At 43.6% G+C, this 21,344-nt stretch overlaps 1 protein-coding gene, 2 long non-coding RNA genes and 1 other non-coding gene across 7 annotated transcripts in view; 3 read left to right on the forward strand and 1 right to left on the reverse strand.

The window, feature by feature from the left end:
* Positions 1-1,091, forward strand: LOC146431029 (uncharacterized). The gene is made up of 2 exons (XR_014854844.1): positions 1-204; positions 807-1,091. It is a non-coding gene; the product is annotated as an uncharacterized LOC146431029 (long non-coding RNA).
* Positions 229-4,388, reverse strand: LOC146431030 (uncharacterized). Of its 2 annotated transcripts, none has more exons than XR_014854846.1 (3): positions 4,263-4,388; positions 2,601-2,709; positions 229-647 (listed from the first exon to the last, which is right to left on the reverse strand). It is a non-coding gene; the product is annotated as an uncharacterized LOC146431030 (long non-coding RNA). The 2 variants fall into 2 exon arrangements; XR_014854845.1 differs by having other exon boundaries at positions 229-1,940.
* On the forward strand, positions 465-667 carry LOC146431031 (small nucleolar RNA SNORA74). The gene has a single exon (XR_014855016.1). It is a non-coding gene; the product is annotated as a small nucleolar RNA SNORA74 (small nucleolar RNA).
* The window catches only part of MATR3 (matrin 3), a 26,082-nt gene continuing 8,761 nt past the window's right edge, over positions 4,024-21,344 (forward strand). For 2 of the 3 annotated variants that reach the window (XM_085073244.1, XM_085073246.1), the window contains exons 1-9: positions 4,357-4,493; positions 11,919-13,000; positions 17,320-17,381; positions 17,986-18,027; positions 18,276-18,379; positions 19,521-19,573; positions 20,068-20,193; positions 20,791-20,916; positions 21,105-21,275. In XM_085073244.1, coding sequence (XP_084929370.1) covers positions 12,110-13,000; positions 17,320-17,381; positions 17,986-18,027; positions 18,276-18,379; positions 19,521-19,573; positions 20,068-20,193; positions 20,791-20,916; positions 21,105-21,275 — 1,575 coding nt within the window. In that variant the 5' untranslated portion in view covers positions 4,357-4,493; positions 11,919-12,109. Of the gene's footprint in view, positions 4,132-4,356; positions 4,494-11,918; positions 13,001-17,319; positions 17,382-17,985; positions 18,028-18,275; positions 18,380-19,520; positions 19,574-20,067; positions 20,194-20,790; positions 20,917-21,104; positions 21,276-21,344 lie in introns of those variants that run through there. The other variant, XM_085073245.1, reaches the window with a different exon arrangement.

A 21,344-nucleotide genomic window follows, 5' to 3' on the forward strand; every position in this document is an offset into this window, starting at 1 on the left:
GCTGTGGCCGGCCCGGAGCCGCCCGAAGGAGCAGCCCTGAGGTGACCCGACACCGTCGTGTGTGAAACCCACGAGCTGTGCTGTGCTGGGACAGCCAAGTGAGACACCTCCAGGAGGGCGCTGGAGCCTGCCCAGAGATGTGAAGGATAACCTGCCTGTGAGGCACGGGGAGAGCTCGGGAGCCTCTGGAGCAACGTGGGTGAGGTGTGACCATGAGCCAACCAGGGGAAATGGGCAAAAACTGTTCATTTTGCTGAACTAAAAGGCCTCTGCTGGCTCCTGTGCCAGCCTCGGGGCTTCGGGGTGGAAACAATGTAGTTTACACAGCGATAGGTTTAGCTAACCTGGGTTACCTGTGCCACTTACTGGAGGAAGCCCTGCTGAGAGAAGGCATCACCAGAGAGATGTACTTTGTGCCTTCACTTTTTTCTGCCCTTTACACTCCCCAGTTTCGGTTTTTTTCTCCCAGCAGTAGTCAGCTGCCCGTGGCTGCTCGGTGCCTGTGGCAGTGTTATGCTGCTGGGAGAGAAAGGTGCTGCCGAGTCCTCCTGGCACCAGCGGGGCTGTCCTGGCGTTCGATGGTGCTGGGTTTTGGCAGTGCTCTGCATGCCTGAGAGTGGAGTAACTCCTGCCTGTGGAGTTAAAACCTAGATTGGATGCAGACAACACACAGAAAATAGAAAAATCTGTTGCAGACACATTAAAGTGTCTTTTATATAAAGTCAATGTCAGCTGATTAACTGCTCAGTGCTAAGGGTTGAATAGGGATCCTCCTTTCAACTGTCTTTATTGGGTTTTTATTTCAGGTGTGGGGCTTGCTGGAGCAGAAGGAGTGGTCAGAAGAAAAGCTGTTGATGCTGCTTTAAAGATCCTTGTTTGAAAGGTATTGGGGAGATGAAAACCCAGAGCCCACAATTTACATGGGGCTACGGGAGAAGGACTTGTTTTCAGGATCTGGATGTAGGAATTGGAAATTTCAGAGGTGGTTTGGTGCAAGGTACAACAAGAATTACGTGTACAATTAATCTGCTGTCACTGCTTGTTTAAAATACATTTTTATGTGACTTCAAATAAACTTACTTATATTTAAAGTTGCTTGGTTTGGGTTTCTTTATCTTAAAAGGTTGTCAGGTGCAGCAGGATTTGAGAGTGGCTTTGAATTCCTATCTGGGAGACTGGAGAGGCTGGAGTGAGGCACCAGCTCTCATCCCTGGGCTGGTGAACTCACAAAAGACGGTTGAAAAGGCTGATGAATATGTAAAATACATCAACACTGGTGGGGAGGGGCAAGTTGATCATCAGCTATTCAAACAAAAATCGTGTTTAAATGCAAAAGCTGGAACAAAAGGAGAGTTTTGCTCTTTCTCCAATATCAGTTGTGGATTCCATGCAGTCTTTTGGGGAACCCTGTTTTTGTGAAATAATCCAAGCATCTTAAATGTCCCTGACACTGCTTGTTTAGCCATTCTGCCACCTGAATATCCTGATCTTTAAATGCACAGTTTTATACTGCACATGGAAATACTTGTTTGAATACTCAACATTGGAAGAAAGCTCTTTTTCCTGGTTGAAGCCTATGAGTTTTATTATTTCTGTAGGAACAAATCCTACCTGCAAAGCTATTAAAGGGTTTTCCCACAGATTTGTATTGTGCCCAGCCATCTTCCACTTTCCCAGATGGGTGCTGCAGGGCTGGGTGCCTGTTGCCCTAACTGAGGGAGGGTCCTGCCTGCTGGCAGCAAAGGAGCACTCACTGTGTCAGGGGCCTCTGTTGCTGGACTGGATATTTCCAAAAGTGGCAGAAAATGGGGAATACAGGCTCTGTCAGCCACATGAAGCATGTGCCATATGGACAACCAATAAAAGTTGATAGGCTTATTTCCTCAAAAAAATGGCTGCAATAAAGCTCTGTGACATTCATCTTGGGGCTGAACCCAACACTGTAACAAAAAAAGGCAGAACAGGGTGGAGAAAGTCTGTTGGCAGTGGTGATTCTTCCATCGAAACAGTTGCGAGCGACTGCAGGGCTCTGCTCAGTGAATGCTTCGCACTACACGAGCTCTGGTTGCCCTGCAGCTCAGGGTCTCTTTTTTCACAGAATCCCAGAATGGTTTGGGTTAGAGACCTTAAAGCTGATCCTGGCCCACCCCCTGCCATGGGCAGGGACAACTTCAACTGTCCCAGACTGCTCCCAGCCCTGTCCAACCTGGCTTTGGACACTTCCAGAGATCCAGGGGCAGCCACAGCTTCTCTGGGCACCCTGTGCCAGGGCCTGCCCACCCTCACAGGGAACAATTCCTTCCCAATATCCCATCTAAGCCTGCCTTCTGGCAGTTTGAAGCCATCCCCCCTTGTCCTGGCCCTTCTAAAAGGTCTCTCTCCATCATTCTTGTCAGCTCCTCCAGGCACTGGACAGCCACCCCAAAGCTTCTCTTCTCCAGGCTGAACAATCCCAACAATCCCAACTCTCTCAGCCTTTCTAGCACAGCTGCTCCATCCCTCTGCTCATCCTGGTGCCTCCTCTGGACTCTCCAGCAGCTCCAGGTCCTTGCTGTGCTGGGCCAGGGCTGGGGCAGCTCTGCAGGTCTCTGGGGTCTCACCTGGCTGGGGCAGAATCCCTCCTTTCCTGCTGCCCATGCTGGGGGCTCACCCCAGGGCACAGGGGGTTCTGGGTGCCAGGGCATGTCCAGCTTCCAGCTTTGTGCACAACTGGAAAACAAAACACATAGGGATGTCCTGAAGGTTCTGCAGTGGTCAGCCTGAGCACAGGCTGGTGTCACCCCCAGCAGGAAGGGGACAGTCAGTGCCATGCAGCCCCTTCTGCAACACAAAGGTGATCGATAAAGGTCAAAATGATTCACCTCATCCCCACTTCAGTGCCTCAAGCGAAGGACAGCAAAGGGAATTGGGAGAGAACCCATGTGGTCCAAGACTGGCAGTGAAATAAAGCTGGGAAATGGAGCAGGACCTGCATTCATACTCAGGAAATGGCAGCATGATTTATGGTTCTGTTTAGAAGCACCATACATTTTGCAATCTAGATATGACTTTTACCAGGCAAAAGTGGCTGCGTTGCTTTAAATTTGCTCTGCTTTTACTGCTCTGCAGTACCACAGCACAGGAGAATTGTTAACTGAGATTTATGAGCTTGTTTTTGGGCACTTAATTGTTTTCTTATCCTGAGCTTGTTAAGAGCTGGATTTCTTGTGATTGTTCTCTGAGCATTTCCATATTATTTCAACACGTATATTGCACCACTTCCATTTTTAAAAAATACCTAATGTGTTATTGTTTCATTGTGCTCTCCAGCCACATACAGAGAAGAAAAATCAGCCTGTGATGAATTGAACAGGCAGATTTTTCCTTTCCCGTGGAGCTTTCCCTGAATTCATGTACACACCCTCGCCTTTGTAAAGCTGCTGGAACACAGCAGCTTTTAGGCTGATGGAGAGACTGGTTCTTTAGTAACAAAATTAAATAGGGAAGAAACATACAGACTATGAAAGAATTGCAAATAATGAATAGCATTTCCCGGGTTGTACGAGTGCTTTGGTTACAACGCATGGACTTCAGCACAGCGGCACGGGGAGCTCTGCTCTTCCAGCACAAGGTGGCAATGTTGGATCAGAGCAAAGCCTCGCACATCGGCTGCACGGCCTTTTTACCAGAATCTTCTAACGAGCCTCACAGCCAGCGAGAACCCATCGTTTTGACTATTTTAGCGATGGTGACACCTGCGTTGAGCTGAGGAGAGCGGCCTTGGCCTGGGCTGGGTGCCCGTGAGTGTGCCCTGGGACAGCGGGAACGGCGCTGGGGACCAGGGGATAGCCTGGCTATCCCGGACACCCCGGATATCCCGGATGTACTGGACACCCTGGATATCCTGGATACCTTGGATACCCCGGGCACGCCCCGCAGCAGCGCTACCGGCAGTGCCTGTCCCCGGAAGGGGCTGAGGGGGGACGCGAACCCGCGGTCCCGAGCCCCCACCCCTCCCGCCAGGGGGCGTGGCCGCCGCCGCGCCACGCCCCCCGCGCTTTCCCATGCTGCCCCGCGGGAGCGCGGACAATGAGCGGGGCGCGGGCGGCGGGCTGGCGGCGCGCGGTGCAGCGGCGCTCTCGCGAGAGCAGGGTGAGCGGTCCGCACCTCTCGCGAGAGCCGTGCCGGCGGCGCCTCCTCCCCGTCCCCATCCCACACCCCACATCCCTCACGGCGGGCGGGGCGGGCGGTCCCGGCCAGCGGCGGGAGCGGCGCGGACTCACCGGCGATACCGGAGCCGAGCGGCGCGGCCGCCGCCGGGCACGTGAGCGAGCGGGCAGCGGGCGGGCGTGCTCTCGCGAGCGCGGCGAAGCGCGCGCGGGGCTCGCGCAGCCGCCTCGGTCCCTCCTTCCCTCCCTCAGTCCCGCCGTCCGTCCGTCCGTTCCTTTCCCCGCCGCTGGCGCCGCACCGAGCGGGAGGAGCCGCCGCCGCGCTCCGTCCCCGCCGGCCCGCAGGTAGGAGCGGCGCCGCGCCCCCGGCCCGCCGCCCTCTCGGGGTCCGGCGGCGGCCGCTCCGCCATGAGGGGGGTGGGGGCGAGGCGGGAGCGCGCGGCGGGAGGGGGTGGCGCGGGCCGGCGTGCGGCGGTCACGCGCAGGCCCGGCCCGGCCGGTGCCGCGGGCCCCGGGGCGCCCCCGCCCGCCGCCTGCCGGTACTGCGGGCGCGCCGGGCCGAACAAAGCCCCGAGTTGCCCCCCAGCGCCGCCCCCCCGGGCCTGGGGACAGCGGCTGCCGCTCGGCCCCTCGGCACTGCCGCCGTGACCGGCTCCAGCCGCGCTTGCCGCTGCCCGCGGCTCTCCCCTGCGCCCTGCCAGCGCTGCTGGCGCCAGTCGGGGCCTCACAGGCGGCCTTGTTCCTCCTTCCTTCCTTAACTCTCTGAATGCTGTTAGAGTCAAAAACTGCTGGTTTTGATGTTCGTCTGGCCATAAGAAATAATGAATTGAGCAACAGGAATCCTGACAGTGCAGGCATCCGTTTGACCATTCTTTCTACTCAGTTTCACTTTCATATAATTTAAGCTCTGGTTACAAATACAGCTGCGGGGATGTTTTTTCTTCTTGTGGTAGATTGATAATACTTTTTTAATGTACATCCTCTGCTTCCAGAGTCAAAGTAACGAGACATAAAGTTCACCTATTCTGAAAACAAGCAGAAGTTGAAAAGAACTTTCTGGGAGCCTGAAGAACTGCTTTGTTAAATGATAAATGAGGCGTTTACGCTGTTAAAAGAAAGCTGAACCATCCCTCTGATTCTAAATGTGTGGCTTTTCTTCTTTCCACAACGCAAACTTTTGGGAAAAAAGTATCTGATACCGGTTCAAACTGCTGCATGATCTTTATTCTTTTTACTCAGCCTTAAATTCTTCAGGTTTTTTGAACTGTAGGTGGTCCTGACTTCCTGGAGTCAGATAAGTAGGGAGCAGCTCTGGTCAAAAACGTAAGTTTCTTAAAGAAGTCAGTATAGTTTTCATGGGGAGAAGAAAAGGGTGCATTTTCAGAAACTTCTTTACAAAGAATCTATTGATCCAGTGATTTAATCTTCTCATATTTTGAAGCATGTTAATATATTAAACTTTTCTATGTACTAACATTATATATTGTTGGTTTTTTTAAATGTAGTGGAACATACTAACATTTTTATTGTATTCCCAAGAAATTAGTGTGAACTTCTGTCTTGAATTTTATTTAAAAAAAAAGCCTTCCCAAAATGATCCATTACTGAATTCTGAGTCAGGATACTGGCACTCAGACCTTGAACATGTGCTGGTGAAGTGATAAGCCAGTGTTTGCACTTCTGTATTACACACATCCCAGAGCTAAACAGTGGGAAAAACAACACAGAGATATTCCTAAGTGCGTCCTGAAAATGTCAATATCCACGTTCCTGAAGATAAAAACTGAAAGCCAAGGGGGGAGTAAGAATCAGTCTTTGGGACTCCACACTGAAGTTTAATACAACTGTTACAGTCACCTGGTTTATTCAGGACTACACTTAATTAAAAACACTCATTAATGTGGTGAGAAGTTAGGAAATGCTGCGTGCTGCCCTTTGCTGTGGCTTGCACATGTCTCAGCTGACAGATTTGGTGAATACAAAGGTATTTTGTAATGTAATACTCGACAAGCTTCTGAGGCTCAGCAGATCTGGGGGGAGAAGCTGTTGCAAGCAGAGCTACAACAAAATTATTTCCATTTGGTTTGTTAATTTATAAGTGGTTTTTTGAAACAGACTCAGTGCTGTTTCCTTTCTTCTTAAGCTCTCTGAGTCAACAAGTCTTGAAAACAAAAGCAAATACCTCACAGTATTCCTGAACTAATTTAGTTTGGGAGTGTTTAAGTACCATATTGTGCAGTCATAATTTAAACAAAAGGGGTTTTATTTTGAGCACTAAACCAGTGAAACAGTTCCTTGATTCTTCTCTGCAGCTTGAATACTTCTTGCAACCTTATGCAGGATTTCAGCTGGGAAAGAACAGGATTTTATCCTAGCCCTGGAAATGCGTGGAGGCAGACGTAAATTCATAAATCTAGTTTGCCAGCTCTGAACACAAAACTGTTCTGTGGGGGAATCAAAGTTTTGGTGCCCGAGGGGCTGTTGGTCCCCAAACCTGCTGGGATTGAAAAGTGATTGTGTCCTCGTTGTTCATGGACACAGAGCTGTGTTAGCAGAGCTTCCCAGCTGAGATCCCACAGCATTCCCCAGAGACTCTGTTTTTGGCAGAGCCCTTCTGTTAATGGCTCCATGGAGCTTTTTGTAGGTGAAGGAACCTGTGTGCATCTGTCTTAGTGTAGAACTGGGGCTCTGAAGGTGTCAGTGGGATTGAAGGTAGTAGAAAGGAATGGCTGGAAGCGATCATGTGTTCGTGGTGTGGTCACCACGGAGACAGCAGTTACGTGTTGTTCCTGGGTGTTACTTCTTCCCCTTTCCAAAAATACATGGGATTTGCCTTCTTTCTCCACTGTTCCATGGATCTTTTTTTCCACTTCCATTTCTGTAAAGGAATAAATGCACTTTTAAATGCAATTCTTACAAAAGAGGGATGTTTGAATATATTAAATTATATAATGAGCAGAAATAGGAAACCAGCCTCTTTTAGTGTTCCTTTTTGCATTCAGATGTTAAAAACTGTAAGTTCTTCTAAGATTCTTCATTGCTAGACCAGTCATTTTAATTCCCCATTTGAAAATATGCCTGTTCAGATATCACACTTCCCTGTCCTGAAGCAATCCTCTGTTAGAGTCACTTCAGCTTTCAGATTATTTTGTGCTCCTCTGATCAAGGAACTTCCTGGGATGAAGCTAAACATAATCCTGAGAACTGAAACTCCTCCAGTTGTTGTGCCTGAAACAGACTGTCTAATCTGTGCCCAGAAAAAGCTCGTGCATCCTGTGTGCCAGGTGCTCCTGAAGTTTCTGAGGGCACGACCTTGGAGATGGCTTGAACAAGATGAGTGCTTTTCTTGCATGTGAAACAGCAATATTAAATAACTGCGCTGAACACTGGAACCTGAAATGAATGAGAATCTGTATTTTCTCTAATGCTGCTGGACAATTCCTGCTTTGCCTTTGGAAAGACAGCGGCCTTCTCTGTATTGTCCAAAAGTTAATCCCTTAGATTTGAAATCCATTGTACTGGGTCATTCAGCAACTAGATAACATCTGCTTCTAATTTCCTTGCAAGTTCTTGTTTTTACTACCATTAAGTCTCAGAGCAGCATGGGAGGCTGCCTGTCCAAATTCCAGATCTCTTCCCTCAGTAACCCTTTTTGCCATAATGTGCTGGAGCCAGTTTTGCCAAGAAGCATAAGAATTCCTCCATGTTATAAGGGATTGCCACAGAGTATGATATTTAAGAGAGGAGAAGGAAGACCTATAGATCTTTATCCAAAGAGCAGATTTCCAAAAACTTCTATGAGACTTTTTTCCCAAGGGTGTACAGTCTGCAAAAGCATTGCATTCTTACAAACTAAGGGTGTGCTTTTCAGCTTGTCGATTATTTCATGCTTTTACCACAATTGAGTTTATTTGCGTAAATTTAATATGTTTTGAAGTGAAAGTGAAACTGATTAGAAAGTGAAAACAGTAATTTTTCATTTTTAATACTTTTTTCTGCAAATAGTGGAAGAGGAATGGATAAAACATGAGTTGTTCTAAGAACAAGACAAACATTGAAATTATAACTATGCATAGGTTAAAACCCTCTGAGAGTGACAGAAGGAATGGGGAGCTGGGGACTTATTTTCAGCCTATTGGTGTTCTGTAAAAGGTGACAAGTTGAGGTTATTTTGTTCAGCATGATCAATATATTGCAAGAATTCACTAAATTAAACTATTCTCAGGTCAAAATTAATACTGGAGCAGGAGTTCTGTAAGCTTTATAGAAAAAATATGATCAGTTTTACACGAAAAGAAAAATCTGTAGTGTTTGAAAATCAGCCTCATTTTGGGCTTTATTTGATAACAGCGTACTCTGTAGGGTTCAAATCTCTCGTTTTTGTTGTCTGCCTTTATAGAAAACTCTCTTGCAACTTGTAGGTATAAATTGTTTTCATTGTCTGCATTTGTCTGGAAATCTAACAACATTTTGACTTTCAACTTATTTCAAGATTGCTTTATATTATATATTTTCAAATCTTAATACGGCCAAATTTCTGTCCACAGATGTTAAAAAAAGGTGTATGTGAAAGCCTGTCTGTTCCCAGTGTAGCTGAAATTACATGGAGAACAATTAGCGTAACGCTTTCAACTAACTCATGTCTGGCTCTCCAGGCAGCTCTGTTCAGTCCTACCTGTCTTGTTGCTGTGACTCAGTTGATGGCACCCTCTCTCAGAAGCTGGCCCTGCTCCATGGGAACCTGTCTCTATCACATAGTGGCATGGAGTCTCTCCAGAGTGATCAGCACAGGAAGTGCTGCCTTGGGATCGTGTTGAACCTGACCATGTGGAAGTTAAACATCCTTTGGGGTGATGGTAGAGCTCTTTTGCCACCTCGTTCCATTGTCTTAAATCAGATGTTAAAGGATGGGGTTGGTTAGGAGTGGAGTGCAGCAGCCCCTGCAGGATGAGTTAGTGTCATAAATGGTGGATTTTGAGGAAGTTCAAACTTGTTTAAGTACTCCACTCAAATACTTAATTGGATGTAGGGCATTTCCTGACTAGCACCAGCTGCCAGCATGTGCTGTGTCTTCATCACACACTTGTCTTACTGTCCCACTTCATGCTTTTCCATAAGATTGTTCCTCTTTATGTCTTTGTCTTGGTTTTTCTCCCATCTTTCCTATTTTTATTTTTCCCTTTGCCCTTTCCCTGGGTGTTAGCAGCAGCAGGAGCTCAGTGTGGTTCTGGTGTGGGGTCTCAGCATGGCACCATTGGGTCCCTGCAGCTCTGGTCCCTCCAGGCCAGGGTGCCATGGGGTTTGTTCCCTGCTAATCCCTCTGGAGCAGCACACAATGAACTGCCAGTTGACAGCTGTGATGAGAGGATTAGGGAGCATTTGTTCAGAGAGAAAGGATGTTTTTGAAGAGTGGAGAACTTTCCTGATTCTGTGGAAACTTGAATAGTGTGGGTCCTTGCACTAACAGCAGGACACACCAAGCCTGCCCTGACCGCAGGGGTATCTGTTGAATTGCTGCAGGGTCAGGCTCAGAAAGCCCTCTGGAATACCTGATTTTATGAAGAACCCAGTAAGTTCAGCTTCAAACTGTTCTGAAAATGTGTGAGTGAACTAGGAGGAAATCTAGGTGTAAAAATGGAATGAGTAAGGATTAACTTGTAAAATTGTCATGAAGTACTTTGAAGAATACTGAATGAATGAAAGATAAAAGCATGGTACCCAGGTGAATAATTATTAGTGTTCCTCTGTGTTTGAACTTGAAAGAGCCTTGATTTTTACAATATAGTTCTTCAATGCTTCCTGTTCAGATGTCCTCCAGTGTGGCCTCCTTCTCTGGGACAGCTCCCTTAGAATTTGCCTGGTCTGCTCCCCCTGTGTTCTTGTGTTACTGTTTTCCTCTGAAGCTTTCTGCAGTGTTTTTCTGTCTTCTGCCTCAGAACTTTCAAACTTGTTTTCATCCCCATGTTTCTCAATCTCTTATTTTTAATCAAATATCACAGAGTTAAGGTTCCTTCAAGTGACTCTAGAGTATGTGAATCTTAAAAATGTAGCTGAAATGAGTTCAGATGCACTGGTAACAGATGCTACATGCTACATGCTACACAATGTAGCAAATTGTGTAAAGGAGTTACTTTGCAAAGGTGGAGTTGTGTGAGTTATGTGTATTTTGTGTATTTTTCAGATAATCCATTTTTTTACATAAACGTATAATTTTGTAACATGCTGCTACTGAGAAAGAAAACCCAAGTGCTTTTCAGCTTTGTGCAGTGTAGCAACAGGCTGTGGATTGAGCAGACAGTGGGGTAGAGACCTATTCCTAACCTTGACCTTTTTCCTTCTGTTTCCAGTACAAGAGCCATTGCCTTCTGCAGAGCTGGTCTCTTCAAGGAAAAGTCCTTGCTTTCATTTTGTCCTTTCCATTCCTCCCCAAATGTACCTGTTCTCTTGGGAGCTGACTTCATTTGCAGCTGTGCAGTCTGTGCCTGTTTCTTTTCCAAGTGATTCTGTGTTTGATGTGCTCCTCTGTGGCAGTGCTGGAGAAGCAGAACTGCTCTGCCGACATTGGAAAGGGCTTTGCGGCCGTCGGGGACCCAAGAACAGATTATTGGTGGAATATTCTCACTTGTATTGAATTGCTTTAAAATTTGTGTATCTGTCCCAAGGCTGGAGGAGGATGGGGGTGAAGTATTACAGTTTATTTCTGCTCTGCACTAAGGGAACATTTTATATAATATATTCGTTGCAGCATACTGTGGATATTGATCAGTTCAGTTAAAACTTCATGTAAATGCAGTGGAACTAAATATTTGACTGCCAGGTTAGTATTTTAGTGGGACACTAAAGAGTCACCTCTCTCTTGTGAGCAGTTTTAGGATCTTTAACTCCCACAAGTGGTCATGGTGTCAGTGCCAGCCCCAGCCAGACAGTGCTGGTATGAGACAGGGCCACTGGGATGTTGTGCCATCTCCTGACTCACTGGGGTCTCTTCCTGCAGGAGCAGGGTTTTCCTTGGGTTTCCCATCCCAGCACTAAGCCTGACCTTGTGTAGCTTGAGGTCTGAGAGTACAGGCTGATGTCACAGCTGCCATGTAACAGAATAAAGAGTCCCTTCCGAAATGCTGTTAGCCGTGTAACTGCAATTGGAACAAGAGGTCTTGTTTACTTCCTGCAAAATGTAAAACTTGTTTTTCTTGTTCACATCTGTCTTCACATCAGTAATTGGAATTTTACTGCGTAAAGATTGAATATTATGTTTGGTCTTATTTACAGATCTTATAGCAGAAACTTTTTGCCCAGACTTCAGTTACTTTTAACTTCCTTTCGTCCTGTTCTGTGGTGGTACAGGTTTCATTTTCAAATATGTGTTATATGCCAAAGTCATCTTGGATTCTATGGGCCTAAGTTTTTTGTGTTCTTCTCACAGACACAGTACAGCAATGTAGGGTATGAACAAAGCCATTAAACAGAGATCAAGGTTTACATGTCAGTAAACTTTATAGATGCTTTCAGACATCGCAAACTTCTGAAATTCACTTTTCTTCAGTATGAAAATAGCTTTTTGTGGAAGAAGAATAGTGTGTATAGGAAACACAACTGTATTTTTATCTGCAATAATATATGTAGGTTCTGGGTACCTCTTGAATCTGTTATGTGATAAAAGCCTTGTAAGATTGAGATCTTTAATGTTTTTTTTAGATCAACATGATGCATAAGTTTAAAACTGCATCTGTTTAAAGGGATTTATGACTAAAACTGCTTGTTTTTCTACAGAATTGTCTGGTGTTTCTCAGCTTGAAGAAGATCTGCAGTCATTATTGATCCTCTTTCTTGGCGTTACCGTTTTTGAAGTGAAGTTTGCCTAGCTTTCTAGTGTGAGCTCTCTTTGCAGCCATCTTTTAAAAAACTAAAAAAAAAAAAAGAAATTTTTTTGATCCATAAAGTAGACAAGCTCTAGTTCTACAATGTCCAAGTCATTCCAGCAGTCATCTCTGAGTAGGGATTCACAAGGTCATGGGCGTGACCTCTCTGCAGGAATAGGCCTTCTTGCTGCTGCTACCCAGTCTTTAAATATGCCAGCATCTCTTGGAAGGATGAACCAGGGTACTGCACGCCTTGCTAGCTTAATGAATCTTGGAATGAGTTCTTCATTGAACCAACAAGGATCTCATAGTGCACTGTCTTCTGGTAGTACCTCTTCCCATAATTTGCAGTCTATATTTAACATTGGAAGTAGAGGTCCGCTCCCTTTGTCTTCTCAGCACCGTGGAGATGCAGACCAGGCCACAAACATTTTGGCCAGCTTTGGTCTGTCTGCTAGAGACTTAGATGAACTGAGTCGCTATCCCGAGGACAAGATCACTCCTGAAAACTTGCCTCAGATCCTTCTACAACTTAAAAGGAGGAGAGCTGAAGAAGGTTATGGTAGAGATGGCAGATCATCCACACGGGAACCACCATACAGAGTACCTAGGGATGATTGGGAAGAAAAAAGGCATTTTAGAAGAGATAGCTTTGATGATCGTGGTCCTAGTCTCAACCCAGTGGTTGACTATGACCATGGAAGTCGTTCTCAAGAATCTGGTTATTATGACAGAATGGATTATGAAGATGACAGATTGAGAGATGGAGAAAGGTGTAGGGATGAATCTTTTTATGGTGAGACTTCGCATAACTATCATAAATTTGACAGTGAGTATGACAGAATGGGTCGTGGTCCTGGACCCGAGAGATCTCTCTTTGAGAAAAAGAGAGGTGCTCCTCCAAATAGCAATATTGAAGACTTCCATGGATTCTTACCGAAGGGTTATCCCCATCTGTGCTCTATATGTGATATGCCAGTTCATTCTAATAAGGTGAGTTATGCACCAGATACTTCTATTTTCCTTTACGTTGTAGTATCTGTTCTGTTTTTACCTATTTCTTTAATTATTTCTATGGCCTGGTTGCTTTTGAAATGATCTGAAAGTTGGTTTGAGAGTGAAAAAGGCACTTGGTTTATTTGCAAGGTAATTGTTGACAAACATTGTAAACCAGGGCTTTACATTAATGTATTTTGTTTGCCCAGATTGCTTAACTTCAAGTCAAACAGCTATCATCTACTGGGATATCTTGTTTATATTTTACATCTACATGTTCTCTTTAACCACAAACATCTGGCATTCAAGCAGTTTTTGGGGTGGGTTTTGGTATTTTTTTGTTGGTTTGGGGTTTTTTTTGCAGTATATCTACTGTGCCATTCCGGAAGCTAGTTTCAGCTCTCCTCCACATCTGTCTTGATTGCTGATTTATATGTAGTTAAGATGCATTCTTGCACAGTTCTGCTTTTTCCCTGTCCAAAGGGAAAGAGTTAATGTAGAGCCCTGGAACTTATTTGCAAAAGTAAAAACCACGTTTTAGATTAGCTCATTCTTGCCTTTTTAATTTCACTTTAACACTCTATCTCATACTATGGCTGAAATTTGTCGTCATTTTTCTCCTTTTTTCACAACTTTCTTAGAACACTTCAGACTCACTTTTTATTGTCACATGTTGCATCTATCCCTGTAGACTCTCCGAGCAATCAGTTTGCTGTTGCAGTATCCTGCTCTGTGTTCCTAGTAGTGTTCTTTACTTGGCTCACAAGTAGAGTGGATCTTCGGGTGTATTCAGTGATGCTGAGACTTTCCTCTTAGTTATCCATGACTAGTGCAACTCTGCAAAGGGAGCAGGTTACTCAAAATGGCCTGTTGATTCAGATGGTATTTTCAGAGCCTTCTCACTTTCAGCTTTTCCAATGTACTCATCTTGCTGATTTCCAGTATACTAGGCAATTTAATTGGCTAATTGGCTGATACAGTGCCCCTCTTGTCACAATTAGTGGCTAATTAGCTCGAAGGCCTTCAGTTGAAAACATAATACATGCTATTATTGTAAAATTGATACAATGTGGAATTGCTGTTACTAACCATTTCTTTACAGTTACCTCTCAAAAAGTGCTGCTTCTGTACATCTAATCTTTTTGAAACACAAGAATTATTCTGTCCCTGCAAGGAAAGGATCAAACCACTTCTAGAGCACACGCTGTATGGCTCCACCTGATCTGACAGTTTATGAACTTGTGTGGCTTTGATTACTTTTTGTATAAAATCCGGGTTTCTTGTCTCCTGTATTTCACATTTATTTTCACAAAAGTTTTAGTGTTAACAGTTTAGCTGCCTTGCTCAGTTCTGTAAAAGGACTTCATTTGGGTAGATTGAAAGCATAAGCTTCTGAGGCCCTTGAAGATGGCAACCAGTAATCCTGTAAGTAGGGGTCTTTTTAGCTCTTTATTTTAAAGGCTTGTGGCTCTTAGTGTGTTTTGAAGTGCAGATCTAATGAAGGGATATCCACATGGAAATACCTATCCAGGTATGAGAAATACCAAATTCTTTTAACAGCATAACCTAAGTGGCTGACCTCTTCTGTAACATGTAAAACTTTTTTTTTTAGGAATGTACTTTGACTTTAAAACTGCTAGCACACCATAAAATATTTGCAATTGGATCATCTGGTTCTTATGTCCCAAGTTTGGGCTTTGTTTCTAATTTCAGAAGTTATTTCACCACAAGAATTTTTCTCTTTCTCTCCTTCTTTCCTCTGCTTTGCATACCCAACCATTACAGAATTCCTTATTTTGTGTCTCCTACAAAATCAAATCAAGTAACTCATAACTTTTAAAGTAATCTGATTTCAACCGAAATTTATGGAAAGCAGAAAGGGAATGCTTTTCTTAGCTGGGACTATGTAAATTTATGACTGCAGTAACAAAATCTCATTTTCCCCACCTCCAGATAAAAATATCAGAGATTTCTAAAAGTGTTTGATCAAGCCATGTGTATTTTAAGTGCAAGTAAGGTATTAAACATCCTTATTGTGACTTAAATTGGCAAATTAGTCTTTCTTTTTATTATTATTATTGTTATTACTATTATTATGGTGATTTTCTTAATTGCTTGTTTAATTTGATGTGTGTATATTTTAAGACCCAGTTTATTTTCTGTGAAGTAAATTGTGCCCCAGTTACTTCAGGCATTTTGTCAATCCTGAGCCGTTTATCAGAGCACGAGGTGTTAGATGTGGAGGGATTGTTTTCCTGCCAGAGACAAAGGCTGATCCAACCCAAGCAGATGAATTTGGAGGTTAAACACTTGAAGCTGGTTGGTACATCTCAGAGGAAAACCTGGCTGTGGCCCTGGGAGAGGGCTGGCTAAAATTAGGTGCTCAAGTGTGGCCTCGTTTTCTGAGGAACAGCGTGTCCTCTCGCTTGCATTGACTCAGCCAAGGAGTAATCTGGGTTTTTAGAAACTCAGTTCAGGTTTTCTCTCACTTAACTTGGGGCCTTTGTGTTAATGAGTTCCTGTAAATACAAATACCTGGTGCTCCAAAACCTCGGGGAGGGGATGCTGCTGACTGGGTGTAGGCAGTGAAGGGAATCCAGATGAAGTATTGTGTAATAAAACGTTAAAGTAGGTGAGCTGCCATTGTTCCCTGGGGGAAAGAAAAATCTAAAGTTATAAGTCAGATTCCCCCTTTTTTGCCGATTTAAAAGCATTTGAATGAGGAGTTGATCTCCCATACTTTGCCTCTAGTTTGCAGATAATTTCTACATCAGTTTAGAATAGTTGTCAATTATGTGTTGATCCAAAGCATGCTACATCTGTCAGAACCAGCCACTGAGGCTTTACTGACTGTGCCCCCACATTTAGAGGGGTTGGGGGGTTTAAAGGACTGTTTTTTAGAGTGTACTGCTAACACGTTAGCAAGTGTTGAACTGAAGAAACTTCATATTGAATGGTTCATAGATTTTTTTTTTTCTGGTGGGTATTTTTCATCCTAATTGCCAGTCTATTTATAGTTGCAGAGCCTACATCTTGTCCAGTTAACAAGAAAAAGTGGTGCTCTCATTTTACATCTTGATAAAATGGATGGAGATTTCATCTTGCTCCATGTCAGGACCATCATAGAGTAATACTGTAGTACTTTATGAGAGATTTTAAATCCAGGTTTTTCTGCTTCATGGGAAGTGCAGAGTAGGCATTTAACATATGGAAACACTACAGTGAGCCTTGGGAGTGTCTCACTGTATGCAGAAGGATGGCTGTAGTGTGGCAGAGAGACCAAAAATCTGGAAAGATGAGTGATTAGGAAAAAAATCCTTTGTGGGTGCGAGGAGAAACAAACTTAAGAAGAGCCACATAAAGCAGTTGCTAGTGCTCTTTGTGTTCATAGTTGAAAATGTGGCTGATACGGAAAAAACCTTCAGTTGAAGAAAACCTTCAGCCCCAAGGTTCTGTTTATCTCTGCTGGTCCCTTTCCTCCCTGAGGAGCAGCAGAGTGAAGGTCAGGCTGCGGCTTCCAGATGTGCAGCAGGGAAACTCCTGGGTTTCACTTCACAAATGTGAATAAAGCACAGACTTGTGCTCCTACTTGTAAGAATGTAAAGATACAGAGATCAGGCACTAAAAAAAAATCCTCCCTTTGTAGCTAAAACAGTCTGCAGAGAAAAAGTAGAAATCCCTCATTCCTTCCTAGTGATAAAACCAGAACCAGGAGGAGTTTTATCTGGCTGATACGCTTTAATGTCATTGTTTTTCCTTTGTACCACCTTGATTTAGATCTGCTTTTTCCTTGATCATTCCCCCTGAATGGTCATATATTTTGTATTTTACCTATGTACTTGTAGTTTGTCCTAGCTATGCAGTTTCATTTCTTTTAGTCTTTCCTTTCTGAATTCCGTGCAATTTCTTGGCCTCTTTATGGTTCTAAAAATTGAAGTGTTTACTACACATTAATGTGTAGAAGTTTGAGGAATGAAGCAGAGTGGAGGAAATTCTGAAATGCCTGAAGACAAACACTCAGCCTTCAGTTCCAAAGGCTGCCATGGCACTGTGTGCCTGGGCTGTAGTTTTCCAGGGAGCTTTGCACTCTGAGGCAGGAGCGAGCCCAGTTCCCATCAGACACCCTTTCACCCTGGTTAGGAGGGAGGAGGTAGGTCCAATGTCAGTGTCTCTTCAAAACACCACAAACAGATTCCATTATCTATGTATCTGCAAAACTCCAGCTTAGAAGAGAAGATACTGCACTGTAGGACATGACTTTGTGGAAAGGACTTCCATGTGTGGCTGCTAATTGTGACTTGTTTACTTTGCTGCAGGAGTGGAACCATCACATCAATGGAGCGACTCACAGCCGCCGCTGTCAGCTGCTGCTCGAAATGTATGAACTGGAAGTACAGTAACTGGGGATGAGGGCTCAGCCTGGGCACAGCACCAGCCCAGCCACAGCTCAGGGAGCGCTGGGCTGGCACTCAGGCACAGGCTGGGATTGTTGGGTGTCCTGTGCTGGGCCAGGACTTGGACTGGATGATCCTTGTGGGTCCCTTTCAGCTCAGGATGTTCCCTGATTCTAAATAACTGATACGTTGCACAAAGCAGGTTTAGAAAACATTCTGTGCCTTGTAGGGAATAAAAACAACCTTAGAGCATCTCCAGGACAAAAAGGGTTCATAACTTTGGAATCCTGCTGATGTATATGTAGCCATTGGATCTCAGCAATTGAGAATCTATTGTGATTATAATTACTGATAGCAACTTGTACATTTTTGGTGTAAAACCAGCAGTTCTGCAAACGGTGTAGGGAGTTTGTCCTGAAGAACAGCATTTCTATCAGTGCTGTTCATGGCTCCAGCAGAGGGCCTGGAGTGATGCCTGTGCTGCAGCTGTGTTACACCTGCAGGTATTGCTGCTTGTGTGAAAAGTGTTACACACCTAGACAAGATCGCATATTTCTTATATTTTCTTTTCATTTTGTTTCTTTTAAGATACCCAGAATGGAATCCTGACAGTGATTCAGGACATGGAATGTAAGTAGTAATTAATTTGGAAGTATTTATAATTTAGTTGAAGCAGAGGACGTTCCTAACGTGTTATGTGAAACAATACACCTCCTTTGCTTCAGATGGATTCCTGCCCTTGTTTTCTAGCTAAAGGGCAGCAGTAAAAGTAGTCTAAGTTGTCTGCATAGAAGCTCTGCAGAAATTAGGGGGTTTTGTGAATGAAAGCTTCACAGTTTTTTGATTTAAAATGACAGTGTGTTTTCTCCTCTTTCTAGGGGTGATCCCTTTATGTTGCAGCAATCTACAAACCCTGCACCAGGCATTTTGGGACCACCACCGCCTCCATTCCACCTTGGAGGACCTCCTGTTGGACCCAGAGGTAACCTCAACAAGCACCTACCTTTACCAGGCTTATCTTCTTGATGGGTTGTTCTTGGGGTTTTTTAACTCTTGTTTTAATTTGTTACCAGTGTTTAAAACAACAAAGGAAAACACATTTCTGAGCAGTAGAGCTGAAATACTTTGGCCAGGAAGGGACTAAAAACTGGTACTGAATTCCCACACTTCACCCTTCTGCCAGCTGCCAACTCCCTATGGCTGGTGATTTTTAACTGGTTAATCTACACATGTTTTGGACTTGGATTTTTTTCCATCCAGGAGGTTTTTGTATCTGTCTTCTGAGTAGCTACATGTTAGTGGAGTTTTCTGGGTGAAACTTGTAAGAATTCAGTGTTCTAAGAGGTTTTTTTCCCCCAGTAATATCAAAAGAATTTAAGAAATAAATTGGAATAGCAAGTGAGAAATGGGAAGATGGATGATGTAAGGCTCTTCCTCTCAGGAAGGGAGGCTAAGAATCATATTCTTGCCTGATGCTCTTACTTCCTACTTTTAGATAGTTCAAATGACTAAAAGAGCAAAATTAATTTACCTGGATATCCTGACAGAGTACTTTAGACACTTTAGATCATAGATGCATTCATACTTAATTTCATTAAAATAACACTGTTACTTTTTCAAAACATGTCAAATTCAATTATAAGCCAAACTGTTTGAAAGGGGTTTTTTGGTTTTGTGGGGGGGTTTTTTTGTTTTTTTGCTTTTTAAGTGGGCACTGCGATAGATTTGGTGATGTTTTAGAACCTAAAATCTCAGTTGGGTCTTAAATAAAGAAATCTCACATCCTGTGTATACAGAGATGATTTGCTCTGGTAAATCTTACTTAAAACAGGAAATTTTTTCCCAATAAGCTGTACTTACTCTCTGCTGTTCCTGAACAGCAATAAATTCAGCTCTTTCTGTAAAGTGAACAGAAGGAGCAGGAATGAGGACCCTAAGTTACAAGAGCTCTGAAATACATTAAAAGCCTTTTTAGACTGCATTGAAATAATTAGTTTTTAAAACTTGATGTCATTCTGATTTGGTATTACAAGTGACATATCTTTTAAGAACTTGTGATGAAACATGTTAATCCCAGTCTTACAGGTTGAACTAAGCTTGTTCATTCCTTCAATTTCTTAAAGGAGCTGGAAATGGAAATATGCAAGGACCCAGACACATGCAAAAGGGCAGAGTGGTTAGTATTTAAAATTCATTATTTTTTTAACTTGCATTTTTGTTATATAAGTTTTCTGTGCTATCTTGAAGCCTGGGGTTTGTTTGGGTTTTTTTAAATGAATTTATTGTCTTTAGAAGTGAGATATTAAAATTTGTCTGTGTGGAAGTACTGAAGCTTTGGCATGAGATTGGCATTTGTTGTGTTGAGTACTCTACAAAATATTTATTCCAAAACAGTACTGAACTTCTTTAGACATTCTCTTTATGATGAAACTGTGGGACACAAACTTACAGAAGGGCAGCTTTGGCATGGCAGGCATCTTCCTTTGGAAATCCCTGGAAATTCTTTGTGTTTTCTGTTTGGATCTTGTTCTGGTTACTAGTGAAGATAGATAGAAAAATTTTTTAAAAATTTAAAAATCTACACCAGTAGAGCAAGCCTTAGCAGACTCTTTAGGTTTGCTGGTGCACAGGGCTTTTTCTTGCTGTGTACATGTGCTTTGTCTTCAACAGGAAACAAGCAGAGTTGTGCACATCATGGATTTCCAGAGGGGAAAGAACTTGAGATACCAGCTCCTTCAGCTCGTTGAACCCTTTGGGATAATTACAAATCACCTGATTCTAAACAAAATCAATGAGGTAAGGCTGGGTCCCAGGGCACTGCTGGTGGTGCTGGCTGGTGTCTCTGGTGGGCTTAGTGCCACTGTCTGAGCTTTGGTTTTGTAAAAGTACTTTCTCAGCCACCAAATGAGATTACACACATCACCAAGGTCATGTGGGAAGGGAGGAGTGTGTTTCCAGAAATGCTGTACTACTGCATTTTCACTTAAGTATTGAAAACTCCTCGTTAGTTGTTCATAGCTTTCGCAACAGCATCACATTCTGCTCTTGTTTTAAAACGATCTGAAAACTTACTTGGTCTTAGTTTGTATACACAATGGATCATATTTTGAACTGTGGAAAAAGGCAATATCAAAGAAGTGAAAAAGCAGGAAGCAATTGAGTGTTCCAAATCCAAATCTAGGTGGAATGTAAACAAACAAAATAGTTCTGTTTGTGCACCTAAATAAAGTATCTTCATGCCAAGTTCTGCAAGTCGGTTCATGTTGTAACCAAAAAGCTGTTTTCATTTCTGATGCGGTTATTTTTTTGAAAAAGCGTGGAGGAGCTTGAAAACTTGGAACAAAATTAGATTCCTGAAGGAGCAACACTAAATTTGGTTCTATGTGATTTCAGGCATTTATTGAAATGTCAACTACTGAAGATGCCCAGGCTGCAGTTGAATATTATTCAACAACACCTGCCCTGGTATTTGGGAAACCAGTCAGAGTCCACTTGTCACAAAAATACAAGAGAATAAAGGTAAAACACTTCTGCTTTTTTTAGCATTGCCGTATTTTAATCTGGGGCAGTCAGTGTTAAGAGGCTGCTGCATTTAAGTTACACTTCGTTCTTGTACTTCTCAGTTGCATCAAATTAATCAAGGGACAGTCACCTGTGTATATTTTACATATAGCTCTTCAAAAAATGTCATTCCCTTTTAATCTTAGAAACCTGAGGGTAAGCCTGACCAAAAGACTGAGCCACCAAAACCAGAACTTGGTCGTGTGATCCACCTGAGCAACTTGCCCCATTCAGGATACTCTGACAATGCTGTGCTCAAACTGGCTGAGCCCTACGGGAAGATTAAGAACTACATCCTCATGAGAATGAAAAGCCAGGTAACTGCCTGGGGAGCACCCCTGGGGGAGGGTTTGAAGGGGGTTTTAACTGTGAAGAAATTGCACACC

Source organism: Lichenostomus cassidix, chromosome 13 (assembly GCF_008360975.1).
Source record: "Lichenostomus cassidix isolate B80296 chromosome 13, HeHo_3.0, whole genome shotgun sequence".
Classification (NCBI taxonomy): domain Eukaryota; kingdom Metazoa; phylum Chordata; class Aves; order Passeriformes; family Meliphagidae; genus Lichenostomus; species Lichenostomus cassidix.